This window comes from Neophocaena asiaeorientalis, unplaced genomic scaffold (genome assembly GCF_003031525.2).
Source record: "Neophocaena asiaeorientalis asiaeorientalis breed wild unplaced genomic scaffold, Neophocaena_asiaeorientalis_V1.1 scaffold327, whole genome shotgun sequence".
NCBI classification, from domain to species: domain Eukaryota; kingdom Metazoa; phylum Chordata; class Mammalia; order Artiodactyla; family Phocoenidae; genus Neophocaena; species Neophocaena asiaeorientalis.
In genome coordinates, this window is record NW_020174560.1 from 1,151,887 (window position 1) to 1,167,632 (window position 15,746).

At 39.6% G+C, this 15,746-nt stretch overlaps 1 protein-coding gene across 3 annotated transcripts in view; it reads left to right on the plus strand.

Annotated features, from left to right (window-relative positions):
• The window catches only part of STXBP4 (syntaxin binding protein 4), a 182,738-nt gene extending 168,628 nt beyond the window's left edge, over nucleotides 1-14,110 (plus strand). For all 3 annotated transcript variants that reach the window (XM_024757529.1, XM_024757527.1, XM_024757528.1), the window contains one exon: nucleotides 13,696-14,110. In XM_024757529.1, coding sequence (XP_024613297.1) covers nucleotides 13,696-13,810 — 115 coding nt within the window. In that variant the 3' untranslated portion in view covers nucleotides 13,811-14,110. The remainder of the gene's footprint in view (nucleotides 1-13,695) is intronic.
• Nucleotides 14,111-15,746: the final 1,636 nt, after the last annotated feature.

Here is a 15,746-nt window from a genome sequence, read left to right on the forward strand (position 1 = left end):
AAATCTATTTTGTCTGATATGAGAATTGCTACTCCAGCTTTCTTTTGATTTCCATTTGCATGGAATATCTTTTTCCATCCCCTCACTTTCAGTCTTTATGTCTCCCTAGGTCTGAAGTGGGTCTCTTGTAGACAGTATATATATGGGTCTTGTTTTTTTTTATCCATTCAGCCAGTCTGTGTCTTTCAGTTGGAGAATTTAATCCATTTACATTTAAGGGAATTATCGATATGTATGTTCCTATTACCATTTTCTTAATTGTTTTAGGTTTCTTACTGTAGGTCTTTTCCTTCTCGTGTGTTTCGTGCCTAAAGAAGGTCCTTTAGCATTTCTTGTAAAGCTGGTTTGGTGGTGCTGAACTCTCTCAGCTTTTGCTTGTCTGTAAAGGTTTTAATTTCTCCATCAAATCTGAATGAAATCCTTGCTGGGTAGAGTAATCTTGGTTGTAGTTTATTCCCCTTTGTCACTTTAAATATGTCCTGCCACTCCCTTCTGACTTGCAGAGTTTCTGCTGAAAGATCAGCTGTTAACCTATGGGGATTCCCTTGTGTGTTATTTTTCCCTTGCTGCCTTTAATATTTTTTCTTTGTATTTAATTTTTGATAGTTTGATTAATATGTGTCTTGGCGTATTTCTCCTTGGATTTATCCTGTATGGGACTCTCCATGCTTCCTGGACTTGATTAACTATTTCCTTTCCCATATTAGGAAGTTTTCAACTATAATCTCTTCAAACATTTTCTCAGTCCCTTTCTTTTTCCCTTCTTCTTCTGGGACCCCTATAATTCGAATGTTGATGCATTTAATGTTGTCCCAGAGGTCTCTGAGACTGTCCTCAATTCTTTTCATTCTTTTTCTTTACTCTGCTCTGCAGTAGTTATTTTGACTATTTTATCTTCCAGGTCACTTATCCATTCTTTTGCCTCAGTTATTCTGCTATTGATCCCTTCTAGAGAATTTTTAAATTTCATTTATTGTGTTGTGCATCACTTTTTGTTTGCTCTTTAGTTCTTCTAGGTCCTTATTAAACGTTTATTGTATTTTCTCCACTCTATTTCCAAGATTTTGGATCATTTTTACTGTCATTATTCTGAAATCTTTTTCAGGTAGACAGCCTATTTCCTCTTCATTTGTTAGGTCTGGTGGGTTTTTGCCTTGCTTCTTCATCTGCTGTGTGTTTCTCTGGCTTCTCATGTTGCTTAACTTACTGTGTTTGGGGTCTCCTTTTCGCAGGCTGCAGGTTCGTAGTTCCCGTTGTTTTTGGTGTCTGCCCCCAGTGGCTACAGTTGGTTCAGTGGGTTGTGTAGGCTTCCTGGTGGAGGGGACTAGTGCCTGTGTTCTGGTGAATGAGGCTGGATCTTGTCTTTCTGGTGGGCAGGTGCACATCTGGTGATGTGTTTTGGGAGGTCTGGGCCTTATTATGATTTTAGGCAGCCTCTCCGCTAATGGACGGGGTTGTGTTCCTGTCTTGCTAGTTGTTTGGCATAGAGTGTCCAGCACTGTAGCTTGCTGGTCGTTGAGTGGAGCTGGGTCTTGGTGTTGAGATGGAGATATCTGGGAGATTTTCGCCATTTGATATTACTTGGAGCTGGGAGATCTCCTCTGGACCAATGTGCTGAACTTGGCTCTCCCACCTCAGAGGCACAGCCCTGATGCCTGGCTGGAGCACCAAGAGCTCCAGCTTCATTCACACGGCTCAGAATAAAAGTGAGAAAAGAAAGAAGGAAGAAGATAAAACAAAATAAAGAAAATAAAACAAAGTTATTAAAATAAAAAAATTTTTAATAAAAGAAAAAAGAAAGAAAGAAGAGAGCAACCAAACAGGAAAACAAATCCACTAATTATAACAAGTGCTAAAAACTATACTTAAAAAAGAGAATTCGGGGGCTCTGGCTCACTCAGGCCACGGGGAGGGAGGGGCATGGAGTGCGGGGCGGGCCTGCGGCGTCAGAGGCCGGCGTGACGTTGCACCAGCCTGAGGCGCGCCATGCGTTCTCCTGGGGAAGTTGTCCCTGGATCCCGGGACCCTGGCAGTGGTGGGCTGCACAGGCTCCCCGGAAGGGAGGTGTGGATAGTGACCTGTGCTTGCAAACAGGCTTCTTGGCGGCGGCAGCAGCAGCCTTAACGTCTCATGCCTGTCTCTGGGGTCCGCGCTGATAGCCGTGGCTCGCACCCGTCTCTGGAGCTCCTTTAAGCGGCACTCTTAATCACCTCTCCTCGCGTACCAGGAAACAAAGAGGGAAGAAAAAGTCTCTTGCCTCTTCGGCAGCTCCAGACATTTTCCCGGACTCCCTCCTGGCTAGCTGTGGCGCACTAGACCCCTTTAGGCTGTGTTCACGCCGCCAGCCCCAGTTCTCTCCCTGCGCTCCGACCGAAGCCCGAGCCTCAGCTCCCAGCCCCACCCGTCCCGGCGGGAGAGCAAACAAGCCTCTCGGGCTGCTGAGTGCCGGTCGGCACCGGGCCTCTGTGCGGGAATCTCTCTGCTCTGCCCTCCGCACCCCTGTGGCTGCGCTCTCCTCCATGGCTCCGAAGCTTCCCCGTTCCGCCACCGCAGTCTCCGCCCGCGAAGGGGCTTCCTAGTGTGTGGAAACCTTTCCTCCTTCACAGCTCCCTGTCACTGGTACAGGTCCCATCCCTATTCTTTTGTCTCTGTTTATTCTGTTTTCTTTTGCCCTACCCAGGTACGTGGGGAGTTTCTTGCCTTTTGGGAGGTCTGAGGTCTTCTGCTTATGTTCAGTAGGTGCTCTGTAGGAGTTGTTCCACATGTAGGTGTATTTCTGATGTATTTGTGGGGAGGAAGGTGATCTCCACATCTTACTCTTCTGCCATCATGAAGCCATCTACTCATTGGTTTTTAAAAGTTACTCACACCTGGCTTATAATTCCTTTGTGTTGATACACCTTTATATCACATTCTGAAATCTGAGATAGCACACCTTGTATTATAAAATCTGTTCTCCGTTACATAGGAAGTATTATACTTACATTACAAATGCATACCAGTAAAACCTAGGGAGCCTGTGATTTCTGAATAAAACAGAAGTTTCTGTCTAGAGCAGAGAGGGCAAATAGATTTCAACTCACTTTCTCAAGTGTTGTTTGTGAAGAATTCTGAAGCTATATTCAACCTCACTGATATGTCTTTTTTTTTTTTTTTTTGTCTGCGTTGGGTCTTCGTTGCTGCACACGGACTTTTCTCTAGTTGCAGTGAGCGAGGGCTATTCTTCCTTGTAGTGCATGGGTTTCTCATTGTGGTGGCTTCTCCTGTTGCGGAGCACAGGCTCTAGGTTCACGGGCTTCAGTAGTTGCGGCGCATGGGCTCAGTAGTTGTGGTGCACGGGCTTAATTGCTCCACGGCATGTAGGATCTTCCCGGACCAGGGATCAAACCCATGTCCCATGCATTGGCAGGTGGACTCTTAACCACTGCGCCACCAGGGAAGTCCCTGATATTTGTCTTGATGCATCAGAGATGTCTGCTGTGGGTGCCGGGGGAAGAAACGTGTGGGACACATACCACATCTTTTCAGTCTTTGATCTTCTAGAGCATATTGCCAACACAGGAACTCTGCCAGGATGAACAGTAATAATGCAAATCATAGGTTGGAATGACAGAATAAACAGTGACACTCCCCCCCAGTAGTTCTTATGAGATAGTCAGTATTTAAGAGCTTTGCCTTTATGACTTCAAAGGAAAACTGATTTCCAATAGGCATGTTTTGTCTCATATCTTTCCACTCAGAGTTCATTAACAACCCTAAATGATTGTCCGAACAGCCTATTAGGTTGTTTCCAGGTAGGAAAGAATGTAGATCATAACCTATGTATGAATGAAATTTGTCATTGTCAGCCTACTGTATTAATTAAAGGCTTAAGTTATGTTGTATCATCTCATTTATAAAATAAATTTTAAAATGGAAAACACAAAAGGAAAAATTTGAGATTGTTTTTCTTACCTCCAACCTTATTTTGCACGTAGAGTCCATGTTAGGTAATTCTAATGTGATTAAAAATTAAGGAGACTGGGGAAGGGAGGGTGGAGAGGGAGGGATGGTTTCTGGATGGGAAATAAAAAGCTACTACTTTTAACTTTTCCTAAATCCTTAGCAGATGATTTTAGCTCCACTTTAGTAGGTACTGTCAGGAGCCCTCCCTCTTAAGCCCTCGTTAATTTGGCTGCTTTGATTAATTTTAGATGAGTTAAGAAATAGCCGTGGACAGACTACTGAAGTCTAGGGCTCACTTGATGAGATGTCAGGGCAATTTCTATGTACCTAACTTCAGCGTAGATAAGGGAAATGGGGGTAAGCTCCTCACTGCCTTTGCATGTATGGCAATCCTGAGCATTTCATTCTTAATGAGACTATAATGAAGAAATCAACAGAGGACTTGAAGGAAGAAGTATGGAGCTTATTAAAATATTTTGTTCCCAAACAAAATATGATTCTAGCTATGATTAAATTGTAAGGTATTAAAACCACTAGTTGGATGTACCCATCTATGTGATAACTGGTTTAGAATATCCACTAACTAGTACAGTGCCTGGTATGTGTAGGGACTGAATAATTATTTATCAAATGAGTGAATACAGTCATTGAGGAAGCAGTTGGTAGGGAAAAAATATGGGCTTAGTATCAGACAGACCTGGTTTCTAATGTTTACACCACCACTTTTGAGTGTGACCTTGGTATAATTAGTAGTATTTCGATTGTCTGTAACCCCTTTTCTCATCAAAAAACAAGGATAGTAGTTTATATCTCCCAGGCTTGTTTTGAGAATTGAATAAAATAACTCACCTGGCACAAGGTGAGTGCCTAATAGATGTTCATTCCCCTTCCCTTCCCTTATATTATTCTACTGCTATTTGCCAGTGGAGGAGCTTTATACGACAGCATTTGCACAGCTGCAAATAGAAACCAGCAACCAAAACCTACACTTATACCTCTCCCCAGCCAGTCAGCAGCCCTGTGACAGGAGCAAAGAGGCTGCAGGGCTCAGGAGCCTGAGACAGCCTGCTCTGGATTTTCTATAAATATCTACAAAGGGGTGTAGCCATATGAAACTCTGTATGAGCAACTGTCATCTAAACAGAAGGCCAGCCAGCTGACCGAGGTTACTCAGAATGGCAAAGCCCACTGAAATGAATAAAATGTCCAGATCTAGATAGCCAACATCAAACTCTTTTTTCCCCTATTTAACCAATAACAGGTATAACTGAGGCAGGAAGCATGTTTTTTAGCATTTTGGGGGGATAATATAAGAAAATCCTTTGGGATTGTGTAAAGTACTTTGGAAATTCATCACCTTTCTAGGGTTATACTTTTATTTAGCCAGATATGGGATCTTCTCTGCCTCCAAGACCCTTTATTTAAATTTCTCAACAAATACTAACTTTTTTGTCACTTTCCCTTCCAAATTTGGTTGCTGGATTAGTCTGCTAGGGCTTCCATGACAAAATACCACAGACTGGGTGGCTTAAACTGGGTGAGAAATTTATTTTTCTCACAGTTCTGGAGGACAGAAGGCCAAGATCAAGATGCCATCAGGATTGGTTTCTTGTGAGGCCCCTCTTCCTGGGATGTAGACAACTACCTCCTCACATGGCCTCTTCTCTGTGTGCATGGAGAGAATGGTCTGATGTGTCTTCCTCTTCTTACAAGGACACCAGTCCCATTGGACCAGGGCCTCACCCTCATGATCTCATCTAACCCTAATTACCTCCACAAAGGCCCCATTCTCCAAACACAGCCACATTAGGGTTTAGGACTGCAACATAGAATTGGGGGGTGGGGACACAATTCATTCCGTAACAGTTGCTTCTTCCTTAAATTACTTTCCATAGATCTCTAGCACCTTTTTCTTCAGTCAGTTATATCCAGTACAATGTATTATAGCATATAATCTTTCTTCCTGTACATTTGCCAAGTTTCAGGCAAATTGCAAGAATTAATACAAACCAGTGCCCCTTCCCTCAAGCTCTAGGCTTTAGTGCGAGAAGTAGCTGAGGGGCAAGGGAGTGTGGTAAGTAGAATAATGGCTCCCTGATAATATCCATGAGCTAATCCCCAAAATCTTTGAATATGTTAGGTTCTATGGTAAAGGGGCATTAAGGTTGCAGGTGGAATTAAGGTTGCTAATCAGCTGACCTTAAAATAGGGAGATTATCCTGGATTATCCATGTGGGTCCAGTCTAATCACATGAGTCCTCAGCAGTAGAAGAGGGAGCCAGAAGGAAAGAGTCAGAAAGAGATATGACAATGGAAGCAGGGTCAGAGATATGTTGTGTTGCTGACTTGGAAGATGGAGGCCACAAGCCATGGAATGTGGGTGGCCTTTAAAAGCTGGAAAAACAAGGAAACGGATTCTCCCCTAGAGCCTCCAGAACGAAATTTTGCCTTGCCAACCTCTTGATTTGAGCCCAGTGAGAACCGTGGCAGACTTCTGAGCTACAGAACAGTTAGCCAGTAAATTAGCATTGTTTTAAGCCACTACATTCGTGGTCATTTGTTACTGCACCAAGAGAAAACTAATACAGGAAGTTAGAAGTGAAGGAGAGAGGGTGATGCTTATGATGGACCTAGAATGTGTCAGGCATAAAACTAGGGGATTTATATGTTTTCTCTCTTAACACTATCGAGGAAGGTCTTACATGTTTTCTAGATTGGGAAACAGACTCAGAGTTTAAGTAACTTTCCCAGAGGCATACAAATAACCCAGTTAGTGCCTGGGCAATACAGAATTTCAGACCAGGTCCGTGAAGCTGATACAAAAAGATAGTGACCATGGTCTGCATCTAAGCCTGAGATCTACTATTGTGTGACCTTGGATAGGGCACTGGGACTCTCTTAGCCTCAATTTCTTCAATTGCCACATGATGTGAAAAGTTTAAGACTGCTGGAGAAGCAGGTGTCACACAAATAATTTTTATTCATACTGAATAAAGTTTTTATGAATTTTATGATAAATTATTTTAAAATGCTTTAGAGATAGAATCTATGATCATCGAATTAATCAGTCAATACATCTTTAATTATTTCATCTTGTAAAGCTAAAGACCTCTTTTCAGGTGGTCTCATTTAATCGAACCCAAAGCCTCCATATATATTGTTGTTGAAACCAACCCATATAATAGAGCCTCAGAGAGGAATATAACATAATGGTAAAATTCTCAGAAGTCAGATTTGGATCCAGATGCTGGCTCTAACATTTACCAGTTTTATGACCTGGAGTAAGTTATTTCACCTCTCTCAGTGTTAGCTTCCTCATATATAAAATGAGGATAATAAATATAACTGTCTCTCCTTTAAAATATAAATATATATAATATATAAAATATAAACATAATATAAATATGTAAATTAGGATATATAATATTTACAGAATATAAGTATAAAATAAGTTTCTAAAAAACAGTTAAGCCCATTTATTCACAAGTCCAAGGTGGCACCATTAGAAGCAATCAGTATGTAAAGTTCATGAGAGAACTGTAAAGGTTGATGGCATATATGGTTTTTATCCCATAATTTTTTACTGTAATTGAAGGTTTCTGTGTTATAGCACTCACTCCCAAGTGGCTTTTGCACTTAGCATTATGGAGTCAATAATACTGACAAAACACCTCAAGAGTTTAAAGATGGTCTCATGTGGAACCCCTCCAAGTCCCCAGTTTTGTGATGCTCAGTTTTCTAATATCATACGTATATTTATAGCTTTATATTTTTAGTGTAATCAGCTTAACTTTGATAAAAAAATAATACTAGGATAAGTATAAAATAAGTTGAAGTATGTTTCAAATAATTTTAGGGTTTTTTTTTAAGATTTCAAATTTGGCAATTAAAAAAATACATTTAGTTAGATGTTTGTTAAACTTATTGGATAAATTAAATGAAAGCCTTATAACTTGTATTACAATTCTTACCATTTTAATAAGAACATTAAAATTTTAAATATCTTCTACATTTCATGCACTTCTACTCATAAGTGGGAATTTAATATGGAAACTTTGGCAATGATCTTGTAAACTTGCTTCTAATTAAATTTAGTTTCCATTAATCTATATTCTGACAGTCTTTTGATTACTAACATATTTCAAGTAGCCTGAAAATATGTATTTATTACCCGCTTTTTGTATTTTAGAAAGACAAGCTCTTTGGTTTGTAAAAAGTTGTACATATATTTAATGGGAAAGTAATAGTCATGGCTTCATCTTGAAATACTCTCTTGAAGTCATTTAGAGTAACACTAGCTGCTGTTACAAACCGTGCTTTTCAGTGGCTTAACACTCACACACCAGTCAGTACGGGAATCCCTGGTCGATGGGTGGCTTTTCTTTTCTTTGGGTAGTGATTTTGAGACCCCAGCTCCTTCCAGTTCATGGCTCTGCCATCCCCTAGGGCCTCTGAGTTCTCTGCATTCAGTTATGGATGAGGCGTGAGAACAGAGAAGGCATTCCAGCGCTGTTCTTGAAAACCCCTGGTCCACAAGACGTAAACATCAACTCTCTCCCCTTCCACTGGTGGGAATTAGTTACATGCTCACATAAGGATGTACGGAGAGCTGAGAAATGTAGTCTCTGCCTGGGAGCAGCCTCCTGATAACAACTCTACAGTGTGGAATGGAGAACATAAATTTTGGTGGACACTGCCAAAGGGGGTATATGAGAATGTACAAATACACCAACTACAGAATTTTATAAAATTGTTTATTATTATCTAATAGTCCAGTGTCTAGGTACCAGTGTCAGTAGGACATGTTCTTAGAGGTCTTCTGAATTTTTTTATTCTATCATAATCCAAAACAGCATCAATTTTTAAAGGTTACCCAAAGCTATAGTCTGAGACCATAGAAATATTTTCTTTTTTTGAAAAATGTATCACCTTTGGACTTGGTATGTTTTTGCCTCTGTACAATAATTGACAGCAATCTAAGCCTGTGTATATTACTTCAAAAAATATAATTCATATTTTTTCAGGACTTTTCAGTGTTCATTTTTTACAAGTCTAGCGATGTAATTTTTTCCAATATTATTCATAAGTAATATATTACTGTAGCTTTAGATTCTTGTAGCATAATGTAATATCTAGACCTAAAGATTTTTTAATTAATTGGATTATTTAATTGCAAAATATATCTGATATATTTTTTATAGAGAATGCCATAAATATAGAATAGAAATAAAATTTGTCTTCAAGAATGTAAAGATTTGGGGCTTCCCTGGTGGCGCAGTGGTTGAGAGCCCGCCTGCCGATGCAGGGGACACGGGTTCGTGCCCCGGTCCAGGAAGATCCCACATGCCGCGGAGCGGCTAGGCCCACGAGCTATGGCCGCTGAGCCTGCGCATCCGGAGCCTGTGCCCCGCAACGGGAGAGGCCACAACAGTGAGAGGCCCGCATACCGCAAAAAATAAAAATAAAAAATAAAGAATTTAAAGATTTGAATGGGATCCTGCTAATGTTTGATCAGAGCCTCACTGGATTTCCAAATGCCTAATTACAAAATTCTCAAAGTATTCTGTGCTATTTACAGAGTTCATTAATGGGAAATACTCATTTTGATTTTAGGAGTATATTTCCAAAGTTATGTAAGAGGGAACTCTTTATATATCAGTGGAAATAAACTGCTTGCAATTTTCTCTTAAACATGTTTTGGAATGGATACTTTCTATTACTAATCTGTAGTCATTCTCATAACCAGTGTCTGACAAGATTACATGCTGCCTCACCAAGGTTTGGTGACTTTCTTATAATTTTATTGACATGGTTCACTTTCTGTTCTTCCCTTCTGATTTGTTTTCAATTGGGAATATTTTTTACTAAATCTTTTATTTTCATTACTACTTGAAGCTTATGGCCAGTTATAAAATTTTTCAGTGATTCCAAGTACTGATACCAGAAACATTTTGGATTAACATATTTATTTGTCTTTATTTTCTGGTTCATATGAATATTATATACATAAGATTACCCTGCTCTCTGTAAAAAAAGGACATTGTAAGTTAATTACTTTGGCTTATTATTCTGCAGCTTTATCTTAAATAGATAATATATGCAATCTTGCTAAATTCACAATAACATATAAATAGTATCATTTACAATGGAAGATTAACAAAAGAGCCTCTTTCTTCATCACAGACTATTATAAGAATGAATTTCTACAAAACTTGTGTTCTTTTTGTCTTTAAACCACTTTTCTCTTAACTGGCTGTCCTAAATTTTTATTTAGAAAGAAAGCATTTTGCATGCTAGGAGGTAAGAAACATAAGGAAGGTAATTATAATGGAATTTAAATAATTCACTTACTTTTCTTTGGCAATAAAATAAAGCATGTTCTCTTAGGGTTTATTTTTTTTATGAGCTCTAAAATATGTCCTTCAAATTACTAATATTATAAAATAAACCACACAACACTGTCATCTTCCCAGCTCAAATATTACTGTTTTCCAACAACAGATTTGGCAGTCATTCAGAGGCAAGTAGTATTAGGCTTTTTAGATTTTCAAATATATCTGAACTGCTGTTGATTACTCCGCAAATCAGGTCAGATACACTCTCTGCAGGAACATTTCCCAGAGGTACTGTATGTTCAAATGGAAGATTTTCATGTTTCACAGTCAGCCTCATTTATTTTCCAGACCTCTAAATTTTTCAAACTAAGTAGCAGCATCTCACTTTGTGAACAATGGGGTCTTTATTAATTAAACAGAGTCAACAGGGTTGATGTATTCTCTCTCTTCTCAGTTGAATTACCAAGCACACAAATCAGAGAGGAAATATTTCTAATAGTAGAATGTTCTCCAAGCCAGTAAATCTGGGATTATCTCATCATACCGATTATGTCAAAGCTCTTTAGTCACCATGCTCACCAGGACATAAAATTGAATCGTATACACACAAATGGCCCCGTTCCAACATCACAGGAAGAATTCCAAGTTTTTCTTACAATATTCAGGAAGCCCTAATTATTAACAAAAAACAGAAAAACAGCCATGATCATTATTGAATATCTACTCTTCACCAGGCACTTTACATGCATTACCTGTGTTTTAGAAGCATTGGTTCTGGATGTGTTTTATTTTTTCTAGTGATTGGCTATTGTATTTGCATGTTTGGCGCTAAGGTGTGTGTTTTTCACTTGTGTACAGAGAAGTGTATTATGAACATAAGATTAATCATTTAATATTTTATGGTATTATTTTGTATTTGGAGAAAGATCAGATGTTGACTTATTGATTAAAAAGTGCCAAATGAAGTTTACTGTCAAGGATGACTTTCTGGCAGAACTTTCTAATGTTCATTGTTCAGAGTCTATAACTACATTTTCTTCTTAAACATTTTACTTTTGCTTATTTTATATTATCAATTCAGTGGAATGTCCATATATGGGCAGTTATAATATTTCAAACGTGAGAATTTTTTTTAAGTCACATAAGAAAGTGTGTACCCGACCTTACCCCTCAGGTAATTAATTGTGCCTGTTTTTCTTCCTTTCCAGCCTCCCCAGTTAAGGAGCATTGTAGGGGAGGAAGGATTTATAATAATCTAAATTAAAGTCTCTTCTTTGGACTAACATATTATAAATGTGCTGATAAACAGTAAAGTAAATATACTAAGATATCCCATCAAGCTTTTTCCTTTCAGTTTTAAACAGGTACGTTGTACGGGACAATGTGTCCTCATTTCCCCTTGCAGTGGTATTCTAGCCCTCTGTGTTACACTCACTGGTAATTCTTTAAAACCACTTTCAATTTAGGCAGCTTTCCAGCTTTACAAAAGCCTTGAAATGAAGTTAACCTGTGCAGAATCAAATGCTTTGTAAGTTTAGCCTCCATAATAAGAAATCGCACTAAACCATTTTAAAGAGGTAATAGTAACATGGATTACTGTCAAGAGAATAACTATTCTTTGTATCACTTAACCACACTCTGAGGTTTTGAAACTATGAAGATATCTGGGCCTTGCCACATCTACCTCCATCTTAAACAACTTAAGTTCATTTACTCTATCGTGAAACTATAAGTGATCTTCTTCCATGGAAAGCTGCATTTTCAATATTTAAACAGAAGAGTTGAACAATTTGTTTTGGGGGATAGGGATAGAATTTAGAATATAGGACTGAAAAAAAACCAAATCCAGTAATAACAGTGAAACTGACCATTGGTGCTAAGTGCAACATTTCAGTTATTGTCATCAACAGGCACTAAAGTAAGTGCCTCTTTGTGACAGATCCCAAATTGTGCTCAAAGGCACACTCGTCCCATGAGTGCTAATAGAGCATGTTAGTTTGAGTAATATTGTAAACTCTTGGAGAGTCGTAAGACACATTAGTATATTTAGGGCTCTGGGAAATCCTACAGTAAAAAAAACCTACTTAACTATGTTTAAACTAGTGTATCTCAAAGTTATTTGACCATAGAATTCTCTTCTTCACATAATATGTATTAAAAACCCTTATAACACACTTCAGAAATGTTATTCTGTAATATTTTAGGAAGTAGGAGATACTTTGAGATCCACAATCTTATTTGACCCTCATAAGTGCCAGCCCTCAGAGGGACTTGATCTAAGACATGATGCTTCTCTGAGGTTGAGTTTGGGTAGGATGGGGGCAGGGGAAACTGATCTAGGATGGATAGGGCAGCGAGGTAAGCCAGGGCTAGAACAAGGATCCAAGGAGAAGGAATAAGTCATCCTATTCCAGAAGTTGTCTGTCCAGGACTCAGGAGCTGGGCAGATAGTGGTGGATTTAGGCGAGTCATCCAGCTGAAGGCTGGGAGTTGGATACTAGGTCTAAAAAACACCATGCATCAGGTAGGGGCACAAGTAGTGATGTTTCACCACTTCCTGAACATGCCCCATATATTTGTACGTCCTTCCTTACCTCTGCTTGTGTTCTTCCCCGAAACGCCTAGTTACTTGTTCTGAGAATATGTTAGGTACCATAGACTCAGAGATAAGAAACAGCTCCTGCCCTAAAGGAGCTTTGTATGCAGTACAAAGGCCTAAAAATAAATAGGCATTTGTAATATGGTATAAGAGATAAGGCCATGGGCACAGATTGGAGGAATCTAGAGGGAGATTTGGTTCTTTAGAATTAGCTTGAGTTAGCTGAATAAACAAGACGGGAAGGGGGAAGATTGTAGCAGAGAAGAAAGTATTGTTGAGGCAGGTAAGAAACAAGGTATTTCATACTATGGAATATGTGTTTGATCCAGAAGGCATTAGTTGGCACTGAATTTTTAGCAGGTGAGCAGCAGTGTATGATCTGTCATTTAGGAAGATCTCTTGGCTGGAGTGGAGGATGAATTAAAAAACTAGAACAGAGGCAAAGAGACAAGCTGTTTCAGTGACCCAGGCCATAGCGTTGGAAAAGGAGAAAGGAAAAGATTCCAGAGATGTTACAGAAAGATAATCACAGGACTTGCTGATGGATAAAGAAGAGCGAGGAGTCAAAGATGACACATTCTCCTGCATTCTTTTGTTTTTGGTTTTGTTTTTACCAAAGAATAAAGAAAAAAATGGGTTTTGTTGAACCTAAAAACGTATCTAAGACTTTTAAAAACTATTGGATCCAGTTCCAACAGCTTCCTAATTCAGGAGACTGCAGTAGGGTGGAAGCAGTGTCGCTGAGGGATCACTGCTTGCACGGTGGGTAGAAGTACAGTCTTTCAGATTCTAATTGTATCCCTTTTTCTTCCCAAGCCACGTAACACAGACTACATCCTGGATGCATCCCGTGATGAGCGCACTGACCCTGTCCTGCTCAGAGGAGAACGAAGAGGATTGCTCCAGAGAACTTCCTGACCAGAAGAATTGATGGTTTTCTGTGGGAAGCTGCGGTCCATGGTCTTCTGGCATCTCCATCGATGTGGAGGACTCTGACACGTGACATCTAAAATAGGAGTAAACCACACACTATTTAGTGAAGTGAAATGGAGATTGAATTTAAGCTATTTTTGTAAAACTTTTTGGTATAACTGTATACATTTACAAAATTAATTGCCACTACAGTAGTTCTTTAGGAATAATCTAGTCCTGTTTTTGAAATCATATGTAATTGGATTTTATAATATATATAATTTTTCATATGTAATTTTATAGTTAGTTCTTTATAGAATATCAGACACAGTGGTTTTTATAATTAAGACATATTGAAAACTATGTGAACATAGTGAAACACTTCATTTATCTGGTAATTCACTAACCTCTTATATGCGTACCTTAGGAAAGTGATTTAAGCAAGTTTTCCACAGGCCACTGGATATATAGCTTACATCTTTATGATGCTTTCTAATTTACAAAATGCTTTTCAGACCCTGTTTTATGTAAACCATACAACACGCCTGTGAGGCAACTCCACTGGGTATTTTTCAGTTAGGAAAAGGGCAGTTCAGAGAAATGAAGCACCTTGTCCTGGAGCTGAGGCTCACACCCTCACCTTCCGATTCCATGTCCAGGCCCCTTTGCCCCACACCCTGCTGTCCCTGCAGAGGCAGGTCGCAGCCCGACACACAGGGTCGCATGTCTCTGTTGATGCAGCTGAGCTCCACAGCTGTGTACCCCTGGGGCCACAGAGACTCAGGGGGCACTTGTTCATTCAAACATGGCCCCCACCCAACCTTATGGTTCTCCTATAAACCCTTCCCCCAAACACTCACCAAGCAGGGGCATGGCTTTGTGACGTTGATTCAATGGGCTTCTTTCAGCAGCTCACATTTTTCTAAAGTAAAGGGACCGACTCCCTCGTGGGATTTGCCCTGCTGGGTTGTCCTTACCAGAGGGAGTGTTGAGGGGAGCTGATGAATAGAGGGGCATCCGGAATCTATGTATCAAAAGAGACATCCTTGAACTCCTCTGCTGTGCATTCCAGACTGACCTCATTATTGCTAATATCAGCCTCCAGACCGATTATGCTTCTGATCTTATTTCATCTTATTGTAAGGATGCTACTAGACAGTTTTTGGAAGGAATGAGCCATTGACTTGGAGTGCTAAAGATTTTCTCTCTGTTTAATGATTGAAACCTGGGGCTGGGAAGTTGGGGTCGGGGGTGGGCAGGGAGGAGGAAGTCATTTTAAATGCTCTGGGCATTAAGTACCAACTGAATAACAAAAAGGGACTTATCCTTACGCAGTGTTATTATATAGTTAGGTGATGTACTGTACTGAGGAAGCAAGTGAGCAAGAATCATTAATTAATCAGAATACTGTTCCCAAACCATCCGTGATAACACAGAGACGTTACCGTGTCTGTCTGGCCTCCTCTTCTCCCCACCACCACCACTGCTCTTCTTCTTCCTTTCCCTCTTCCTCTCCTCACTCCCTTTTCTCTTTCTCTCTCTCCCGCCCTCCCCACCTCTGAAATACAAGTAAGAAAAAGGAACTCAGAGCCTTGAGGATCACTTGACTCAGTGATTTTCAAACATCTTTTGGTGAAAAAGACTCATTTTTCAAGTGAATTCTTAAACAGAATCTCAATATTTGTAACAGATTTTTTTTTTTAAATATTGCTGTCCTGCTTCAAACAAGATGGAGGCCTGAAGCCCAATTAAAACAGCCCCCAGCACTGCTATGCAAACCTAAAACTCCTTAGAATATAGTGTGAGAATCATCCATTGTAACCATTTATATAGATGAGTAAACTGAGATCCTGAGAGCTCACACAGTGAGGTCAAACTTAGACCTAGGTCTTGAGTCTCCTAGTCTACTACATTTCATATGGTATATTGTATAGATCTATGTTGTAAATATATGT